The following is a 19,335-nucleotide window of genomic DNA, read 5'->3' as shown; positions in this document are numbered from 1 at the left end:
TTCCCCTCCTCGAAAGGTGAACGCCATCTCTGCCTAGCAGTCCTTCCTCAAATAGCATCCCGTGGTTGAGGAAGCCAAAGCTCTCCTGGCGACACCATCTTCGTAGCCAGGCATTCACCTCCATGATGCATCTGTCTCTGCCCGGGCCCCTACCTTTAACAGGAAGGGCCTCCTCTTGCCCCTTTGCTTCCTGGGGGGTGGGATATCCAGAGCATTGAACTGGACCCAGATCCAAGGTCCAGGTCCTAAAGCAGTCACACAGGAGTGAGTGAGGCCTCATGCCTCTGCATGGCCATGTCACAATCTTGCCCTATATTAGATGTCACATTTACAAGGGGGAACAAGATAGCAGGGAGAGGGTGGAGGAGAGAAGACAGTGATAGAACAAAATCATTCTGTTACTCGGTGAGGGCAAATGCATAGCATAGTGTAGTAAAGAGGATGCGAGGTTGGGATTTTTGTTGTTGTTTTAAATGACTAATTAGCTGTCTTTGGCTGTGTGTAGATACTGCAGCAGAAGTGGGCCTGAAGGAGTTGAATGAGGAGGATGGGGGGGGCTTGGTGGATCATCTCAGAGAGAGCTCTGTATGCATACAGGGTGGCGAGGACAAAAGGAGAAAGACATTAATGGGAGAAACAGACAAATGAGGTATTGAAGCTGGCTTCAGAATGCCCCTGGCTGCAAGTTGTGGTCTCTAGTGGACTGAGCACAGGGCTGGGTATTTAGATGCTTGGCTTCTATTTCTGATTCTGCCATTGACTTGACATGTCAGTTCTCTGTGCCTCATGTACAAGACAGGAGTTATGATAGTGCTTGTCCACTTTTCCAGGACACCTTGAGATGTATTGATGAAAAGTATGGTTAGTGAGAGTAAATTAATACTCCATGAGGTGGCATTGATCTCTGAACCGAGATAAACAATCCAAGGGAATGGGAAATTAGATTGTGTGAGCACTACGTCCCAGTTCAGATCTTTGATTGAAAAGAGAATTTGAGAAGGCTATTCCAATAGAACAGCTGATAGAAATACAATGCAATCTCATTTAAGAAGTGTCTTATCGTATAGACATCTCAAGAAACTCTCTAATATCCATGTCCCTGGAAATTAGCTTCTGGTAAAGGCATCAAACAGTGTAAAATACCCGGAGGTGTAGGGTGCATTTTCAAATCATTATGCCTAGTTTTAGCAACTCTGCTGCCAATCAGATCAGTGGGCAGCACATGTAATGTTCTGAAAATGTAACCACTGCTGTCAGCTACCTCCTTTATAGGTTTTTAATTGGAGCTTTCTCCAACCTTGAAAATGTGATTTTTGCCCCTTGCCATCTTTATTACTTTGCAGACTGGTCTCTAGTTCCTCAGTCTCCATGCAGCATAAGATGAATTTATTCATGGGTTGCTTGTTTGTATTTTAAAGTGTATCTGATGAAATAGTTGAGTGAGTATAATTAATCCCTAGTATCTAAGGGGCCATATTCTGCCTCCCCACTCACACTGAGCAGTACCTTACTCCTTGAGTATTCCCATTGATCGTAATTTGTATGTCTGGCTGACACTCTGACTCTGAGTTATCTAATGTCACTTGGATTTTAGACCTGTCATTCTTGATTTGGGTCCCAATGTGTCATCAGTGTCCAGGCTTCAGTGACTTTGATCTCTTGGGGAATGTGGGCCACGCAGAAGCACATGTACTCAAATCGGTTAATTCAGAAAATATTTGGTGGTGGTGGGAGGGAAATGCCTCTGTGTTGTATGTCTCTTCCTTTGGAAAGAGTCATGTGGATATGATGAGGTTACTGATATTTTTGTCTTCAATTACCTTTGATAGATAAAATAGCAGGTGCAAGCAGAAATATCCCTGTTACAATGCAGTACAGTTATAGGAGCAGAGAGGAGAGACTATCTGCACCAGAGTCCTTTGAGCTGCTGGGATTTCATGGAATTGGCATATTGTTTAATGTAATAGCCAATTTCATACAAATCTTTCTCTTCACTCATTCCTCTCAGTCTCTGGAGAGTACTTAAAGTCAATTATTGGAATGTAATACCACTGACAAGAATACAGCTGTTTTTGCTTCACAAAATTTCCAGCAGTCTTGCTTAAAACAGCAAAAAAAAAAAAATAAGGCCATCCAGAACAGAAGCGTTCTCCCCAATGATATTTTGCTTTCTTAAAATGTATATTCCTAAATATCCTTTTGCTGGTATAAAACAATCTGGGGGCAACCTGCCTCTAAACATCATTTGTAATGAAATCTATGTATTTGTTGCATCAAATTCTTCTGTGTTAGGTAAAAATAAAATCTAAACTCAGGTCACTTAGATACAGTTTTCCTGGAAAGAATAAACCAGGGCAGAAGGAGTTAAGAGGCTGAGTTTTCCAGAAACTATTAATATCTAAGGAATCACATTCAATATGTTTATCATTTATATTTAAGAATTTCCCACTTGGATTTAGAGACTCACTTTTCAAAGGAAATTTTCCCAAACGCAGTGCTGGTACAATTGAGGATGTTAAAGACAAATTATCTTCAATGAGAGTCCAGAAGCCTTCATGTCAAGTGACAGATGAAACAGTTCTCTGCTCATCTGGTGACCAAAAGCTAAATATGAAAGTTTTAAGGGGATCAGCAGTTTGAGAGGGGAGAAATATATTTGCTCCCTATGTTTGAGAGTGTTAATGAATTCCAGTCTGCCATGTAAAGTCAGCCCAGACAACCTGGTACTGGGTCCCTATTAATAAATGCAGTAGTAATCTGTGATTTCCGGAGAGTTGTCACCCTTGTATCCAGTCTGATGGTCACGTCCTCAGCTGCAGTGCTGATTAGGAGCTGATCAGCTTCACTGGCCCACTGAAGTAGCATCCACATAATGAATGGTGGAAAAACTGTGGTTGCAGAGGGAGGGAGGAGAGGCAGACCAGAGTGAAAACTCTTGTCTGTAGAAGACTGTGGATGGGTGATACAGTGACTGGCAGGATCCAGGTGGAAGAAGAACTGTGGCTGGTGGAGAAAAAAGAGAAAAGAGTATATTGAAGGGGCAAAACAGAGTGAGCAGTCTTTACACTTCCCCTTCCAAAACTCTGTTATGCATGGTTATCCCACACATGCCTTGGTTTTCATCTTGTTAGGTTTGTTCGCCATAGGCTAGAAGGCCCCTTGTAGAGAAGGTTTTTGTTCTTTGTTTGTTCTTTAGGCTTTGGCCTCTCATTGGTTTTCCACTGGGCGAGGAGGGGAGAAAAAGCAGTTTCTGTTTCTGAAAGCTTTCACCACAGTGTACAGAAATATATATATCACAGTGTTTGTACAGGGGGAGCAGGGTTTTCAAAAGCGCCATTGTTGGCCTGATGCTGCTCCTATTGGGAGTCAACACTATGTAGGGTGACCAGATAGCAAGTGTGAAAAATCGGGACAGGAGGTGGGGGGTAATAGGCTCCTATGTAAGAAAAAGGTCTAAAAATTGGGACTGTCCCTATAAAATAGGGACATCTGGTCACCCTAACACTATGACTTCAGTGGCAGTCAAGTTGGGCCAATGTAGAGCACTTTTGAAAATTCCCCTCTAAATGCATTTTAAGAAAACAGTATCAGAAATAACAGCAGTGATTGTATTCTCAGGATATAACAAACAATTCTCACTCCCCACAAAGTCACTCCTAGGATATAATCCATACTTTAGAAGTACTCACCGGGAGCTGCAAGCTATGTCAGGGCCAAGCTGTTTAAGTACCACAGGCTGTCACTAGGCTGCCGCTTTCAGTTTAAAAAGAACGCACTAGCAGTTTTTACGGTGTTGTGCAAACAAAGCAAACACCAAAAGAGCAAGATTTTTTGAGTCTGTGTTTAAAGATGCTGTCAGTGTCTAGGGGTCCCTGCTTTATTACACACCCTTCCCTGTGGGCTCCTTTACTTGTTTTAATGTTGCTGCTAGAGTCAAGGCGGTTCAGCCACCTTGCTGGTATTTTGTTAGAAACTTGGCAGCCCAAGTAAGATGCCGGGGAAATTCAATTAGAAATAAAAAGTGAAAAGCTAAAGCTACTCACTAGATAGGAAAAATTCTAGTCACCTGATGTTCACATCGCTCATGTGGATTGTACTGGGCCTGATTCGGTACCTTAATTCAGAAGAAAAGCAGTGATTAGTACAGTATATAAGCAGTGCAGTAGTAAATAGCACACTATCCAAACTGGCATTAGCTAATGAAGCTTGAAAGAATTAATTGGTTCTGTATGCACCTTTCACTTGCTGAGTCAATGGCTGTCCCTGTCTATCTAGGTCACTACTAAATTGCTTAGGCATTTGATGTAATGACATTTACACTGGCATCCTCATGGTACTGATGAAGAAAAAGCCCCCAAAATGATAAGCAGATTTTAGTTTTCACAAGCGTTGTTTGGCCGTCTTTCCTTTGACTGTATCATCCATAATTTAGGGGAGATATGAATTGCAACAATAGCAGAATGGGCTGGCAGGTATAGTGATGTAGGACACAGTATTTGAGGTATCTTTGGTGAAGAACAGAGCCTGTGCTGTGACGTAAAAATCCAACAGAAGTAATTGTATAGATAGTTAGATACTGAGATAGCTCCCCTCTCTAGGTATATAGCTTCTGCTGTAATAACTCACTGAAAGAATGTGGCTTCTGTGGATGTTTCTGCTTGAAATATCCTAAACTGGTTCTAGAAAATTCCTTAATCTCTGAAAGGCCAAGTTCAGAAAAGTTTCCTTTTTCTTTCAGAAGCAGCTCTTTGTTTAGTTTTATACAGCAGGCTACTCACCTTTGAGAGGTTTCAGAGTAGAAGCCGTGTTAGTCTGTATCCGCAAAAAGAACAGGGGTGGTCGTTTTCATTACCCCTAAACAGTTATTTTTCTCTCTTGCTGATAATAGCTCACCTTAACTGATCACTGTCCTTACAGTGTGTATGGAAACATCCATTGTTTCATGTTCTCTGTGTATATATATCTTCCTATTGTATTTTCCACTACATGCATCCGAAGAAGTGGGGTGTAGCTTATGCTCAGGTAAATTTGTGCCACAAGTACTCCTCTTCTTTTCACCTTTGAGAGATTGCTAGATCCTCAACTTATGGGAAACTACATAGCTCTGTTGCAGTATATATCAGTCAAGAATCTGGCCCACAATCAACATAAAATATCACTAGCTTCTTATAACTACATGATAGAATAGTTACTCACAGCAGCCACTCCACAGAAGCCTTTTTTTTAATTGTGAAATAGTTTCACTATTTAAAGGTAAAGAAAGTGGCATTACATTAAAAATAATTTATAAAGTGAAAGAGGCTGAGACTGATGTTCTCCTGCTGTCTTCCTTTTACTTTTTTAATCTCATGTAACTCTGCCGTTGAAGTCAATGGAGTCACTCTACTTTTCCTGATGGAGAGCAGAATTGAGCCCAGTACGTCCAAGTTTGCACATTCAACCCATGTCGTTTCTGAATCTGTTTCTATTTATTTTCCTATCTCCTTGCCCTGCTTCTCCCTGGCATTTACAAGTGGATTCCAACATATTGCCACATGAACTTTTCCCTGTGACATGAAATACAGGCAAATTTCCTGTCTGCACATAAACAACTTTTTGAGCAAAACAATTAAAACTTGCTTTCACTCTTGGTGTCAAAACCTGAATATGAAAGCCTTATTTTTCCAGGTTAAACTGGGGTGTCTTCCAAAGGAATCCACGGACAATTTTTTTCAGGCACTGGCTGAGGCTTAAGAGCAAACCATGTGACACTAAATTTGTTTACTATCCAAAGGGAATGAAAGGGAAATCAAACATTCTTCATATCAGTAGGTAGTAGTCTGCAAACAAGGTAGTCCACATCACCATGTCTAAGGTCAATCTCTGTGTATATAAACTAAGTATTGTTTTCCCTGGCAGCTCCTGCTTGGTATTTCTTCTTCCATTAAACTGATCTGCAGTGTGATGTGTTAAATATTAGGCAGTCTCTGAGCCAGTTTCACAGGGATAGGGGGCAAAGTTCATTGTATGAAAACTATGTGAAGGGATACAGTAGGTGCTTGTACCAAGTTTCATGTTGCTGGGGCTTGGAGAAAAATGGAGCCATGACATTAGAGGGCATGGAAATGCAAGGCAACAATAAAGAAGTGAGGAAATAGCTGGCATGTTTGCCAATCTGAAGAGATTAAATTATCATGAATGTCAATGTGTTTTGTTGTGTGTGTGTCCTTAGCAAACTATTGGATGTAAACAAACTGAGAAAAGGTGTTTTCATTTTAGAGTTATCTGTGCACTTAATCGCTTTTTCGCCACATACTTGAAGGCCACTGATTGACGGTAGTAATTGCGTGTTTGAATATCAGAGGAGCCTTTTCATCAGAATCTTTTGGTTGGCTAGAGAAACTAAATGTATGTTCTCTGGTAGCCAATTATTAAGTACTGTATAGTCTACTTTAAATAGGAGTTGAACTGCATAATCACAGTAAAACTTAAATGTTTACTGCCATCTTTTGGTCAATGTAGATATGACACTAAAAGGACAGCATAGCCATGTAGGTCCCAGGATATTAGAGAGAGAAGGTGGGTGAGGTAATATCTTGGACTGGACCAACTTCTGTTGGTGAGAGAGAGAAGCTTTTGAGCTAACACAGAGCTCTTCTTCAGGTCCTGACATGTGTAGCTTGAAAGCTTGTCTTTCTCACCAACAGAAGTTGGTCCAGTAAAAGATATTACCTCACTCACCTTGTCTCACTCAAAGGAAAGTAAGGCTCCAATTTACAGTAATTTGGCCTTTATGCACACAACTCTCATTTGCTCACAAAATACATGAAACACAGTTTTTATGCCAGAAATTGCTTTTGTTTCAATCCATCCAGCAATGTTTCCATTTGCACAGACATTGTCTGTCTCAAAGACTGTGTTTACAGCTTTAACTTCCATTAGAACATAAGAATGGCCTTACTGGGTCAGACCAAAGTCCATCTAGCCCAGTATCCTGTCTTCCGACAGTGGCCAATGCCAGATGCCCCAGAGGGAATGAACAGAACAGGTAATCATCAAGTGATCCATCCTCTGTCCTATTTTGTTTTGTTTTCTAAATGCATATTCAGCGAGAACTGTGGGGGAAAGGGTTATAATTTCCAAAATCAAAAGAAATAACTGATGTGTTTGCATTCAGCTATGGCATCAGAGCAGGAGTACAAGAACTTAGAACAAATGTTTTGATTTCAGTAACTGAGATTTTAGATTTTTTCTAGTAAAGGTGACTTTGTTTTATAAATTTTTTAAAATGTAATTTTAGTAAATGTTTGGTTTTTTTACATATTTTAGTAAAGAAAGAATAAGGATTGTTGTTTTCAGTTTCTCTGACCCTTCCAAGTGACATGGTGCACTGTTAATTTGGACTGCTTGTAAAACCAATCCTAACTTTTGTTATATATAACTGGTAATCACATTGATGTTTTCAGATTGCATTTTTAACATGACAGCTAATCTGGGATTTAGTCCCACTGTTCATTTGCAGATAAAACTCCCACTGCAAAATTGGACCTAATCCTGTGAGGAGTTTGGCATCCTCTACCCCCATTGAAATCAGTAGCAATTAACTGCTCCCATAACACATTTGCCACTTGAGAGGATTAGGCTCCATGTTTGTGTAAGAGATTCTATGAGAATTCCTTTGAAGTACTAGTTTCATAGGGCCAGATTTTTGGCAGGTATAAACAGAAAAGCATTGTTGATTTCAGTAGAACTACATGGTTTACAACAGTTGAGAATCTGGCCCAAAGAATTTATTTCCCCCATAAAATCAATCACATGGCAGCAGTAAGTTTTGGTGGGTGGGTGGGTGGGTGGGTTGGTTGGCTGGTTTGTTGGCTTTGATGGGGGTGGTGTTTGTTACCAAAGAGATTATGAAACTTTTGCTGCTCTATTTGTTTGGGGAAAAACAATTAAGTAACTTTTACACCATTGTTCTTACTCCATTAACCAAGCATCTTGTAACTTTATTGGTGGTTGTTTGTTCTTTTTGTTTTAGGTGAAGCTTCCTTTTCCTGTAGATCAAATCACAGATCTTCCACGGAATGATTTCCAGATGATGATAAAGATGCACAAGTTAACCTCAGAACAGTTAGAGTTCATCCATGATGTTCGCCGGCGCAGTAAGAACCGGATTGCAGCTCAGCGCTGCCGCAAAAGAAAACTGGACTGTATTCAGAACTTAGAATGTGAAATCCGCAAATTGGTGAGTTATTTGTTGTAGCCTCAATTAAATATGATAATGGGGCTATCAGTTAAATGATGGACAAGTATTCAAAACAATCCCAGTGCAGTTTTTAGTTAATTTAAGTTCAATGAGGTAAATCTCAATAACCAGTTTACTTTTATTTCATAGCTGAGTGGGGTTTTTTGTTGTTGTTGTTTTGGTTTTGAATCAAAGCAGTTACACTTCACCCAGATTTATGCTTTCATGTGTATGTCAGTAGTTATGTCAATCAAAAAATACCTTATGATAATCTCAAGGGAATGCAGTGCATAATGGGAGGGAGTATGTTCTTAATTTTATTTAATTTCAGTACACAAGTTAATTTTTCAGTGGTACTTGATTTGGAGTGTCAAGCACTGGACTGGAAATCTGAAATACCAGAGTCTCACTGCCTCAAGCCAACCCTCTGTATGGCCTTGTACAAGTCACTTAATTTTTCTGCCTCAGTTTTCCTATTTGTGAAATTATAATTTTAACATCCTCACACAAGTGCTGTGGAGCATAACAACACAAGGGGGGAGGGATAGCTCAGTGGTTTGCACATTGGCCTGCTGAATAGAGGGCTGTGAGTTCAGTTCTCAAGGGAGCCATTTGGGATCAGGGGGGCAAACATCTGTCTGGGGATTGGTCCTGCTTTGAGGTAGGGGGTTAGACTAGATGACCTCCTGAGGTCCCTTCCAACCCTGATATTCTATGGAACATGCAGTGTTTGTAGGCCATGATTATTATTACTATGATGGAGTGGAGCACTCAAGTGTATGGAATAATCTCCATGGTGAAATTATTTTCTTGCATTTAGTGCAAGGTTGTTCTTATTTTTTTCCTGAATATTTCAGCTCACCACAAGTTATTTTCAACTTCTTAACTTAGCAAGTCGCTTGAAAATATAGCAAAGAAACTGAAAGAGCCTTGAGACAAGGAATCTAAATATCCAAAGAAATGAAAGCTAGCCAGCAATAACCTTAGAAAATCTCTGAAATCAAAGTAATATAGTCCCAAACTCACTTCCAGAGTTCCATTTCATGGCTATGACTTGAGCAGAAAACCTCATCTTTTGATCACAATAGCACTGGTCTGAAAGATGACTTTAAAAAGCATCCTCTGTTCTAACATTGCTACCTTTTTCCATAATAGATTCCATGACATTTTTTGCAATACAGAATATATTAAAAGAATTAAATGAAGCACAAAAGTTAGGAAATGCCAAAATTAAGGTAGCTCATGGAACCTTAACTCTGCCCTTTTGCATATACACATTGTAAGACAGCGTTCAATTTCAGGATCACATACTAATTTTTGCATAAGAAAATCAATAGCAAAACTCTCATTGACTTAAAGGCTTAAGGCCTTTATCTGAAATTAATTTGTCACACTATGTGCCCTCAGGTGATCAGTAAGTCCCCATTTCTTCATGTATTGCTTTATTTTTTATTAAGGATGGAATTTTTGTCATTTTCCTTATTTCCCAGATCTCGGCAAGGATGGGCAATGTGTGAAATGCTATTCCCTGCTCGTGACATTGCATGCTTCTCTCACAGACCCATCCGTCCACCCACTTGCATTCTCCCTTGTCTGCACACATATAATATACATTTTCTTACATAATTTATTCATCTCAAGATGCACTTGGGCATCTGTTTGTTTTTATGTTTTCTTGCTGGATTTATCAATATTTTGGCAGGTGGTGTTTTTTCATGTAAACTGTTCTTTGTCTCTTTCTCATTCTCATGGCTGCATGGAAACGATATGATTCCGATGATGGGTCTGAAGCTGACATAACAAATTGATGCCCATTGTCGTCTTGCAGCTAACTTTCACACATGCACTTTTTTAAACAATCGAGAGCATCTTCAATATATAGCATGAATTACTGGGTGAAATTCAATGCTCTGTTTAATGGAGGCAGTCAGATGATCATAATGGTCCCTTCTGGCCTGAAAAATCTGCTTTTTTTTATTTGTGTAATTTCAGGCCTTTTCTTTACATTTTCTCAGCTTTTTGCATTTTTGTCAGCATTTTTCATTAGCTAAATCCTCTGGTCTCCTTTAGAGCGTGTGTGTGCACATCTATGTGCATGCACACTCAATCTATCTACTCAGCCTTACCAATTGTCAAAAATGTATCACCCCGATTCACCACTCTCTCCACTGAACACAGAGTTCAGTCCCAAGCCTTTGTCCTGATTTTCATAGCTCTGCATGAAACTGGTCCTGGCTACTTGAGACTGTCTCTCTAGTCCTAGCTACAGCCACCCAGAAGAGCTTTGTTCCACTGGAATAATGAAACTGTTGTATAATGAGAAGAGACTTGTGAAGACAGGAGACAAGCCTCTAGAACTCGCTTCCAAACAAAAGAACAATGACCATTAACTTTGCTGTACTCAGAGCAAATTATGAAACCCAACCAGGGTGACCAGATGTCCCGAATTTATAGAGACAGTCCCAATATTTGGGGTTTTTCTCATGTAGGTGCCTATTACCCCCCATCCCTGTCCCGATTTTTCATACTTTCTCTCTGGTCACCTTAAACCCGGCTATCCTTATTCTTGCTTACACCTCAATATTTTTCTCTGTTAATTAAAAAACAAAACAAACCTGTAAGCCTGTCCTTGCCAGCAGGGAAAGGAGAGAGAGCTCACTGGTATGTTTACTTGTGGGATACATTCTAGTATGATAGTGATGGGTGCCAATATAAGATCCTAAATGGAGGGATCTTAGGTAAATAATGCAGAGGTCAAGTGTGATCACAGTCCACTAGTTCCTAGTGGCTAATGTTGAAGAATTGCTAATCAAATTCACACATAATGAAATTCACTTGTGGTGCATGAGGGCAGCGTGAGACCTTCTGCATCACGAGGCTCACTTAAAAGATTTGCCTGAGAGACCACAGGGTACCCCGTTTGCTACAATTTCCATGGGAGTCACACGTGCCAGCTGCACACAGGCGGGAACGGAAGGCCACAAAAGGAGCAGGCTCTGGCAGGGATCACGGGATCACTTTTACATTCGAGCCTGTGGTCCCAACAACCCATCCAACTCATGAAGAAGGACTGTAGTTATTTGTAGGCTGGACTGTAAACCACAGAGGGAATGCAGAGTTGTCCCATGGACTGATCTTGGGTTTTAGGGTGAATTTTACTTCCCCAACCCCTTCCTCACTCTATCTGCTTAGAACCCAATTTCTCTGACTTTATGCAGATAATGGATTTCTCTCAAAGAAAATAGTTCTGTTCCAAAAGTATGTGTCACATGACCATAGTCTGATTGAGGAAAACAATGACCTTCCAAGAATTAGCTGTTTTATTCTTTTCAAACCAAACATCTTGCACATAGTAGCATGCAAGCAACAAGTCCATGCAGAGCAGGTGGAAGACGAAGTATTGCATGTGTCTGTGACTTATCCTATGCCATACAAAATCAGAATGTTGTCTGTAATTTTACCGAGTGGATAAAGCAACATATAATACTGGAATAGAGGCTTAACTGCAGTAAGTGGCCTTTTATGAAGCTAAAGATGCCTTCTTTCTTTTTCAGGTGTGTGAGAAAGAGAAGTTACTGTCTGAAAGGAACCAGCTGAAAGCATGCATGGGAGAATTGTTAGATAACTTCTCATGTCTTTCCCAAGAAGTGTGTAGGGATATACAGACCCCTGAACAGATCCAAGCCCTGCACCGATATTGCCCTGTTCTCAGGCCTATGGATCTACCAACACCCACCAATATCAACCCTTCACCAGCTGGAGTAGAGCAAAACCTAGTGACATCCCAGTGTGTTGGAGAAGGCATGCAGTGCTGCTCAGAGCAAGACTCTGTGCAACTAGGAGCTCACTGGCTACCTAACAACGTCTCAGAAAATTGTACAGACGGAAGAGGGCTTGATGGAGCTGCCCAAGGTACTTACTCAGAAAGAGAGCTCCCTCTAGAACAGAGTAGCCAAACAGTGACAGTAGACTTCTGTCAGGAAATGACTGATAAATGTACAACAGATGAGCAGCCTAGGAAAGATTACACCTAGTGACTTGTAACCTTACATTACACCTGGTCAGGTGTTCTTCAGTCAGCCAGTGGCAGTATTCATTTGTTGTCTAGAACGTATTTGGTGCACACTACAGTGGTCTTAGCAGCAATACTGTTTTTAAGTATTCCCTCCTCTCTACAAGCAGGAGTTACCTTCACAATGGTGCTATCCCTTGCTCAGGCAGGGAATTAAACAGTGGCAACACTGTCTGTTTTTGTATGTTAATTTCAATGTTAACAGGGATGGACATAACACCTCTGAGGACCCAACTGCAGCTTTTTTCTCAGTGACCCATGTCACAAAACCCTAACTCAGGAATTTCCTCTGAATGTTCAATTTTTCATTGAAGACAGCTTCTTTACACATCAAAGTTTTATAGCTAAACTGTACATATTATATATAATATATATAAAATATATATCTCGATATGCAAAAGTCCCTGCATGCCTCAATTTTTCTCATCCTACAACTGGAAACTTTCATTTATATTGTATAAACAAGTTCCAACATTCCTTTTTTGTCTTTAATGCTAGAACTAGTTTGGTAACTTGTTACATGATTTTTTTTTCTTGGTTCACAGTTCAGCAGTATCATTCAGTTTGTACTTATTTATAAAATTTTAATGTTGGAAGCTTATCTGAGATTTTTATTATAGCCAGGTTTTTGTTTTTTGGCACAGCCATTTTGTGCCATTTGAGCAATGTGGATTTATTTTATTTTCTTGCAGATACTGTACAGTAATGGTCAACTTTGCCACTTGCACTGAGTTTCTGGTAAAACCTCTTTTCATAATGAAGTTGTGACTTCAGTATAACTTGAGTATACTGTATTCTTTGCTTTATAGTTGAAAGAAAATTATAAAGCTTTAGCTAATAGAAAAAACACTCAGGAGATGATTATGTAGGAAGAACAATCTTGCCAAATACTGAATTCACCATATAATGTGTAAAAGAAAATCTGCTTGAATATTTTTATAGTCTTTTCTTTCCAAAACAAAGTTTAAATGTTGTTAATTATGCTTTTGGACTGTATGGTAAGATGTATTTTGCTCTTTAATAAAATATAAAAAGTGGATCAGTCTAGCATATGTTCCTAAATTGGGGTCCAAGGTCCTCAAAGCCCATTGAAGTAAATGGAAACACACCCATCAACTTCAGTGGGTTTTGGATCAGACCCTGAATCTGCACCCTTTCCCAGGCAAGTAGTTGCTACTCAGACGCATGGTCCAGTGATTCTCAACCTACTTACCATTGTGGGTCACATATGCAGCTCTCTGTGTTATGTGAGGCACATCCACACAATATATATACTACCTGTGTGGCCCTGAGGATGTCACATGGGCCTCAGCTGTATGCTGATTGGGCCACAAGCAGGCCGCTGGTTGAGAACCACTGGTATAGTCCTATTGGTCCTGATTTTGATCTCCCACCAGTTTTACCTGAGTGTTACTCCATTTACTTAAGTGGGCTTATTCTTGATTCTCACTGGTGTGAAATCAGAATCAGGCCTATTGAAATCTGACTAGTCATATAGGAAAGAATTGCAAGATCAGGCCCATAACTGAGACTTGCAGATGTTTGCTTACAGAAGTCAAGTGAATGCTGTATCCCCTAAGGAGCAAAACATTACCTAATTTGGTTGCTTACCCTTTGAAGTGTTGTGTTATAGAATCCTCTTATTCGACAGCATTGCCATCAGCACAAGTCAACTTCTAAAAGCGTGCTATCTCACAGGGGACTGCTTAAAGAATTGGCTTAGTTGTAACTGTATTGACTTGATCTTAAGTGATCCGGTGAAACAAGTAATCAGTGAATTGTGTTAGGATAGCGTGAGACAGCAGCTTTCCAAGCATAACATCTATGTAAAGCATAGACAGAAAAATGTCCTCCTAACATTTTTATTATGAATTAGTAGTAGTATTATAAGTGTATTGAATTTTATTTTGTGATTCTTTGCTCTATCTGTGCCAGGGTGTGTGGCTAGTACTGAGGCTTTATCCTGGACAACACCACCCATGCTCTACACAGATTGACATTGTTCACTCTTGCTGCAAAATTGACCAGCTGGGCACACCTGTTTGAAAAAGCAGCTTTTCACAAGCACTAAGTGACAATAGGTTGTGTTGTGCTAATGTTTACACTATGGGTGTGTCCTGGTGCTCTTTTGAGGCACTCAGTAAATCAGCATCTTTTCCTGGAGGAGGAATCAGCTCCCTCTCTCCTCTATTTTTGTGTTTTGAGATTGTGCTCATGGGCCATCACGGACTTGCCAGTCTTGCTTCTGCTCTCTTCTCCCAAACGACGGTAGCCTAGCTACGGAGAAGGAAATGCATATAGCATGTGCCATGTTTGTTGAAAAATGTTTTTTCTGCATGTACAAAGAAATTAGTATATAATGTAGGATATGTGATTTTTTTAAAAAAAATCATAATTCATGTTTAAGTATTAATTGTTTCTGTGCAAATTCCTTATCTTTAAATGTTCAGAGATATCCAAATGCCACAAATTCCTAATTCACACAGTTGAAGAAGGAGGGGGGGAGTCATCCTTTCTTTTAAAAGATAGAGATCTAAATATATTGGAACACTTCCCACTCCCAGCCATTTTGTGCAGGAAACTGAGCTAGAAGCTCTTTCTGGGGAATTTGATTTTCCTTTGAATTCATTGACACTGCAGAAGAACTCTGTTTTGCAGAGATGTCTTGTTTCTGTGAGACTGTAGTGAAAACTAGAGTTTAAATGTGAATCATGTTATAGCATCATAGCCATTTTTTGTCAACTGACAGTATTTTAAAGACTGTTGCCTTTTTTTTTATTTTTAAGTGACCACCTCTATGAATAGATACAATGTTTTATGAGTATAAAACAACGTTTGAACTAGCTTTCTGACATGAAGATTTACCCTGCTAACGACTCATGTGCAACTGGTACTCTTGACCTCATTCCAACGGTTAAAAACAAACAAAAAAGCCACCCACAGAACATGTGCTGCAGCTCGTGGGATTGACCCGGCTCACTCTGGTGCTGGGCCTCCTAATTTTCTTTTTCATGGGAACTGATATTTAAAACCACTGCTCAAATAAGTCTCTCTCTCTCTCTCTCACTTTTCATGATGTTTGATTTCATTCTTCGCCATTAGAAGTGTCATTGCTTCCTTGACCTATATTTACACGTATATGTTTTTGCTCTTCTGAACCATGTGGCTCTCAAAACTGTTATTGGGTTAACTTTAAAAGGAAACAACTAGGAGAATTAGCTCCAGAACTGGACACAAGTTGAAATAAACCATCTGAAGTGAGATATTAAAACAGTTGACCAAAAATCCAATTTTAAAAAAAAGTTAACTATAGTATTTAGCAAATTAAAAGGGTTGGCCAACCAAAACAATTGGCCAACGAAAATGTATCTTTTTAAATAAGGATCATGCAGTTATTCATGAAGAAAGCTACAGTTTCTGGTCTCTAATGTATTCCTTTGGAATGTTGTGTTAGATAGGGCCGGGTTATCATATTGAATGCTGCACCAATATAGCATGAGTGTGAATTCTTGAGCATCTAGCTTTGTCCAGTCTTCATCTAGTTCTCCTTTTTATTTACCTTTGCTATACTTGTATTGCCAGAAAACCTCATTTCATTTAGGCTTATTATACTTGTGTCAAATGAGTACACTATATAATGTATTTGTTTCTCTGCGTTATCTGGAGGTGCCTTGGAAGTAATTAAAGTTCATTAAAAGCTGATTCTGGAACAAAGAGGTAGCGGGGGGAAAAAATCAGCCATGTTATCAGGACATCTCAGTATTTATATCACCAACTTCCTAACATATGATGACTCAGGCGTCAGAATTTGATGCTGCAGTATAAAACTATTATTTTATATATTGTATGCGTAATTTATTACATGTCTTTCTAAGGATATATGCTGCTTTTAAGATGCACTATATTTTTGGATCTAATCCTTGTATTCCCCCCCCACCCCCCAAGGAAGTAAAAAATGTGTTGCAAAGGCAAACCACAAAGATTAGTACGCCAACTGCTACCTCTCTTTAAAAGGGAGAGTGGGAACTAGATAAAAGTAACTTGTTAATAAAGAATAACTGGCTGCCAGAGAAATGATTAATCCTGATAGTATGGTTGTTAATCCTAACTTCAACACTTTGTCAAGTCTTTATTTTAAAAAACTTAAATAGAAATGTGTATTTGTATAGTTAGATTTTTAATATTTAACCTTATGATTGCCAATTAAAGAAAACAAACCTGTATGCTGGAGTTGGCATAATCCTATAAGAGAAAATTTGACCTTTTAAGGAAAACATGATGAAACACTGTAATTCCAGAAGTTAAATCACATCCTCACTGGTGTCATATATTCCATTGCTGTTTATGTTAAAATAGAAATAAATCTGGGATTAGAGAACAGAACTGTAGTGTATTTTAACATAAAACATAGGGAATATTAATCAAGCCTACACAAGCTTGCATTCTAATCTACTTCAAGTCCTCCACAGTAAAGCTGATTACCTTGATTTAAATGAGGAGCAATCTTTTCATCTCCTTCCAGTTTGAAATATGTTTTGTGATGATTTGTTAGCAGGTCCCATAGTCTACATTTGCATCATTTTAAATGTACATCTTTTAGGTTCTGTCTAGAAAAGGTTTAGCTTCAGTAAGAGCAATGGAGTTGATGATGTAGCCAAGAGGATCTGCTGAGTATGGCATGTCTTAATGTTTCTAGTTACACCTTACTTTAGATAAAAATAACACAAAGAATTTATATTCTGTTGCCTCCTACAACATATAATGTGTATTTTCTCTACACATCAAGGTTGTATTGTAGTTTGGCTCTGCCAAGGCAATCCAAAATTTAGTTATATATGTTAGAGTGTGTGTGTTCACCTGTTTATAATGCATTTATGTAGATTTATAATACTGTTTGGAATATTTCATGACTCAGGCATCAGACTTGATGCTGCAGAATACAATATGTGTGTATATACATGTGCATTCAAAAAGTGTCTCTATATATAAAAAAATCTATTGTTGGTGGATTGTAGAATAATAAATTATTCTCTTTAGTGTGAAAGATATAATGGCATTACTTGCAATGACAAAGTGTACAGTATTTTCCTACACTCCACCAAGATAGGTAGTATTTATATAAATTTTTTTACTGTAATACACATATAATGCTGCCATTGGGCAAATAAAATCCTCTTTTTTGGCAGTGAGGAATCCTTAAAATGTTTTTTTAAGACTGTGACATAATAATTAGCCAAATCAAACAATAGGAAAAATAACAGTTGGGTAAATCCCATTCTTATTCCAGTTTTGTTAACTTTATATGAAATAGCCATTTATGTAGGTGTTGTTCATTCACATGATTAAAACACACACACACATGCAATGCAGAAATTGTCACTTTGGGCTGATTAAGGGCATACAGAAAATAACTGACTCTGAAAAAGTGGATAAGACCGAATTGTCAGTATTTGATTTTGTCCGCTTCTCAGAAATGGAGATGGCTCCAAAACCAAACGGAGATGCTTGGATCCACAGACTTTTGGGAGAGTCCAGAATCTGAACTCTGGGTTTCACAGCTGGACCCATCTCTATAACAGGGCCGGGCCAACAACCCTAAAGTTTATGGTATGATGGGGGAGTGATTTCATTATCTGGATTGTTGTTCTCTCTTGGACCCATCATACTTAGAACACTGCATTTTCCTGAGACAATGTTACCCTGAATTTGTACTATAACTGAGAGAATTGTACGTGTGTAGATACTGTACTCGCTACTCATGCTCTAACTGAAAGTATTTGGATCCTTCAGACTAGCAGAAATTATATTAAACACTTTGGTGATCTTTGATGCTTGTTATTTGCTATTAATTTCAAGCATCACTTTTTGATTTCAAGAGCGGAATTGCCCTAAAAGTTTGTTCCAGAACCAGTTGGATACAAGTGCACCTCTAATATATGCCTTACAGATTTCAGAGGCCATATTCAAAACAGGGTTTTATCCGTGTATGCAAGGGGGTGCAACCCCTCTTCTCTTCCTCCACAGGTCAAACAGTATATGGACAGTTTTCACACACATCTACCTGTATAATCCTCTGTACCTCTCATAACTGGTCAATGACTGTAACAGGTTACATCAGGTGTTTTTCTACATACTTTTTACACAGATTCTATGCGATTAATGTAACTTAATTCAATGCATCATTTTATTGTACTAGTTCTTAAGCTTGTCTTTATTATTTTTTTCTAGGTGACTGTGGTTTCTTGTGATTTTTATTGTATAAACGAGATGGCTGTTGATGCTTATTCTCTGTTACTAAGAATTTTTACCTTTTTGGAAAAAAAAGCATTGTTACGAACTAATGAATTTAAAACTTCATTTACTCATTGTAAATACAGTATTGTGCAAAAAAAAAAAACCTTTCCATTCATTTGAATTGCTAGTGTTAACTGAATTTTGTCTAGACACCATTTCTGTTGATGAAATAAAGACATATCATTATGTATTGTATATCAACTTTTCTTGTCTCTGAAATTAATGTCCTATTTATTAATGCCAGAGTAATGGTTAATTTCTGGAGGATATGTGAAATGTAGTTAATCTTTGACCACATGACAAAACTTCCACCTATTTAGGCTGAGTCCAGCACGACTGGTTATCTGTCCATTGCAGGACTACCAGAAGTATATTGATGTAGGACTTAATGTACAGAGTAACTCTCATAACTATGTCCCCATAATACTGATTCAGACTAGTTCTGCTCATCCTGCATTCTCAACATCACGTAAGTAACCACTGTATTTTTTAACAAAACCTAAGAGAAAATAGAATTGTTTCTATGGAAATACAAAACAGAGCAAACATTCCAACCCAGGGTACGTCTACACGGCACGATTATTTCGAATTAGCTTAAACCGATATTACAAAACAGATCTAATAAAATCGGTTTAGCGTATCCACAGTGGGATCACGAAATCGATTGTTTGCGTCCATGGTCCAAAGCTACCATCGATTTCAGGAGCGGTGCACTGTGGGTAGCTGTTCCTCAGCTATCCTATAGTTC

The 19,335-nt window shown here is 38.8% G+C and overlaps 1 protein-coding gene and 1 long non-coding RNA gene across 5 annotated transcripts in view; one reads left to right on the top strand and one right to left on the bottom strand.

The window, feature by feature from the left end:
* The window catches only part of BACH2 (BACH transcriptional regulator 2), a 296,392-nt gene extending 277,610 nt beyond the window's left edge, over positions 1-18,782 (top strand). For all 4 annotated transcript variants that reach the window (XM_075063833.1, XM_075063835.1, XM_075063834.1 and 1 more), the window contains 2 exons: positions 8,015-8,221; positions 11,776-18,782. In XM_075063833.1, the coding sequence (XP_074919934.1) occupies positions 8,015-8,221; positions 11,776-12,255 (687 nt within the window). In that variant the 3' untranslated portion in view covers positions 12,256-18,782. The remainder of the gene's footprint in view (positions 1-8,014; positions 8,222-11,775) is intronic.
* Positions 1-19,335, bottom strand: part of LOC142046567 (uncharacterized) — a 1,033,250-nt gene that overhangs the window by 491,309 nt on the left and 522,606 nt on the right. The gene's annotated exons all lie outside the window — the stretch shown is intronic.

Source organism: Chelonoidis abingdonii, chromosome 3 (assembly GCF_003597395.2).
Source record: "Chelonoidis abingdonii isolate Lonesome George chromosome 3, CheloAbing_2.0, whole genome shotgun sequence".
NCBI lineage: Eukaryota > Metazoa > Chordata > Testudines > Testudinidae > Chelonoidis > Chelonoidis abingdonii.
The sequence above is the reverse complement of the archived record's forward strand: the minus strand, read 5'-3'. Positions and strand labels throughout refer to the sequence as shown.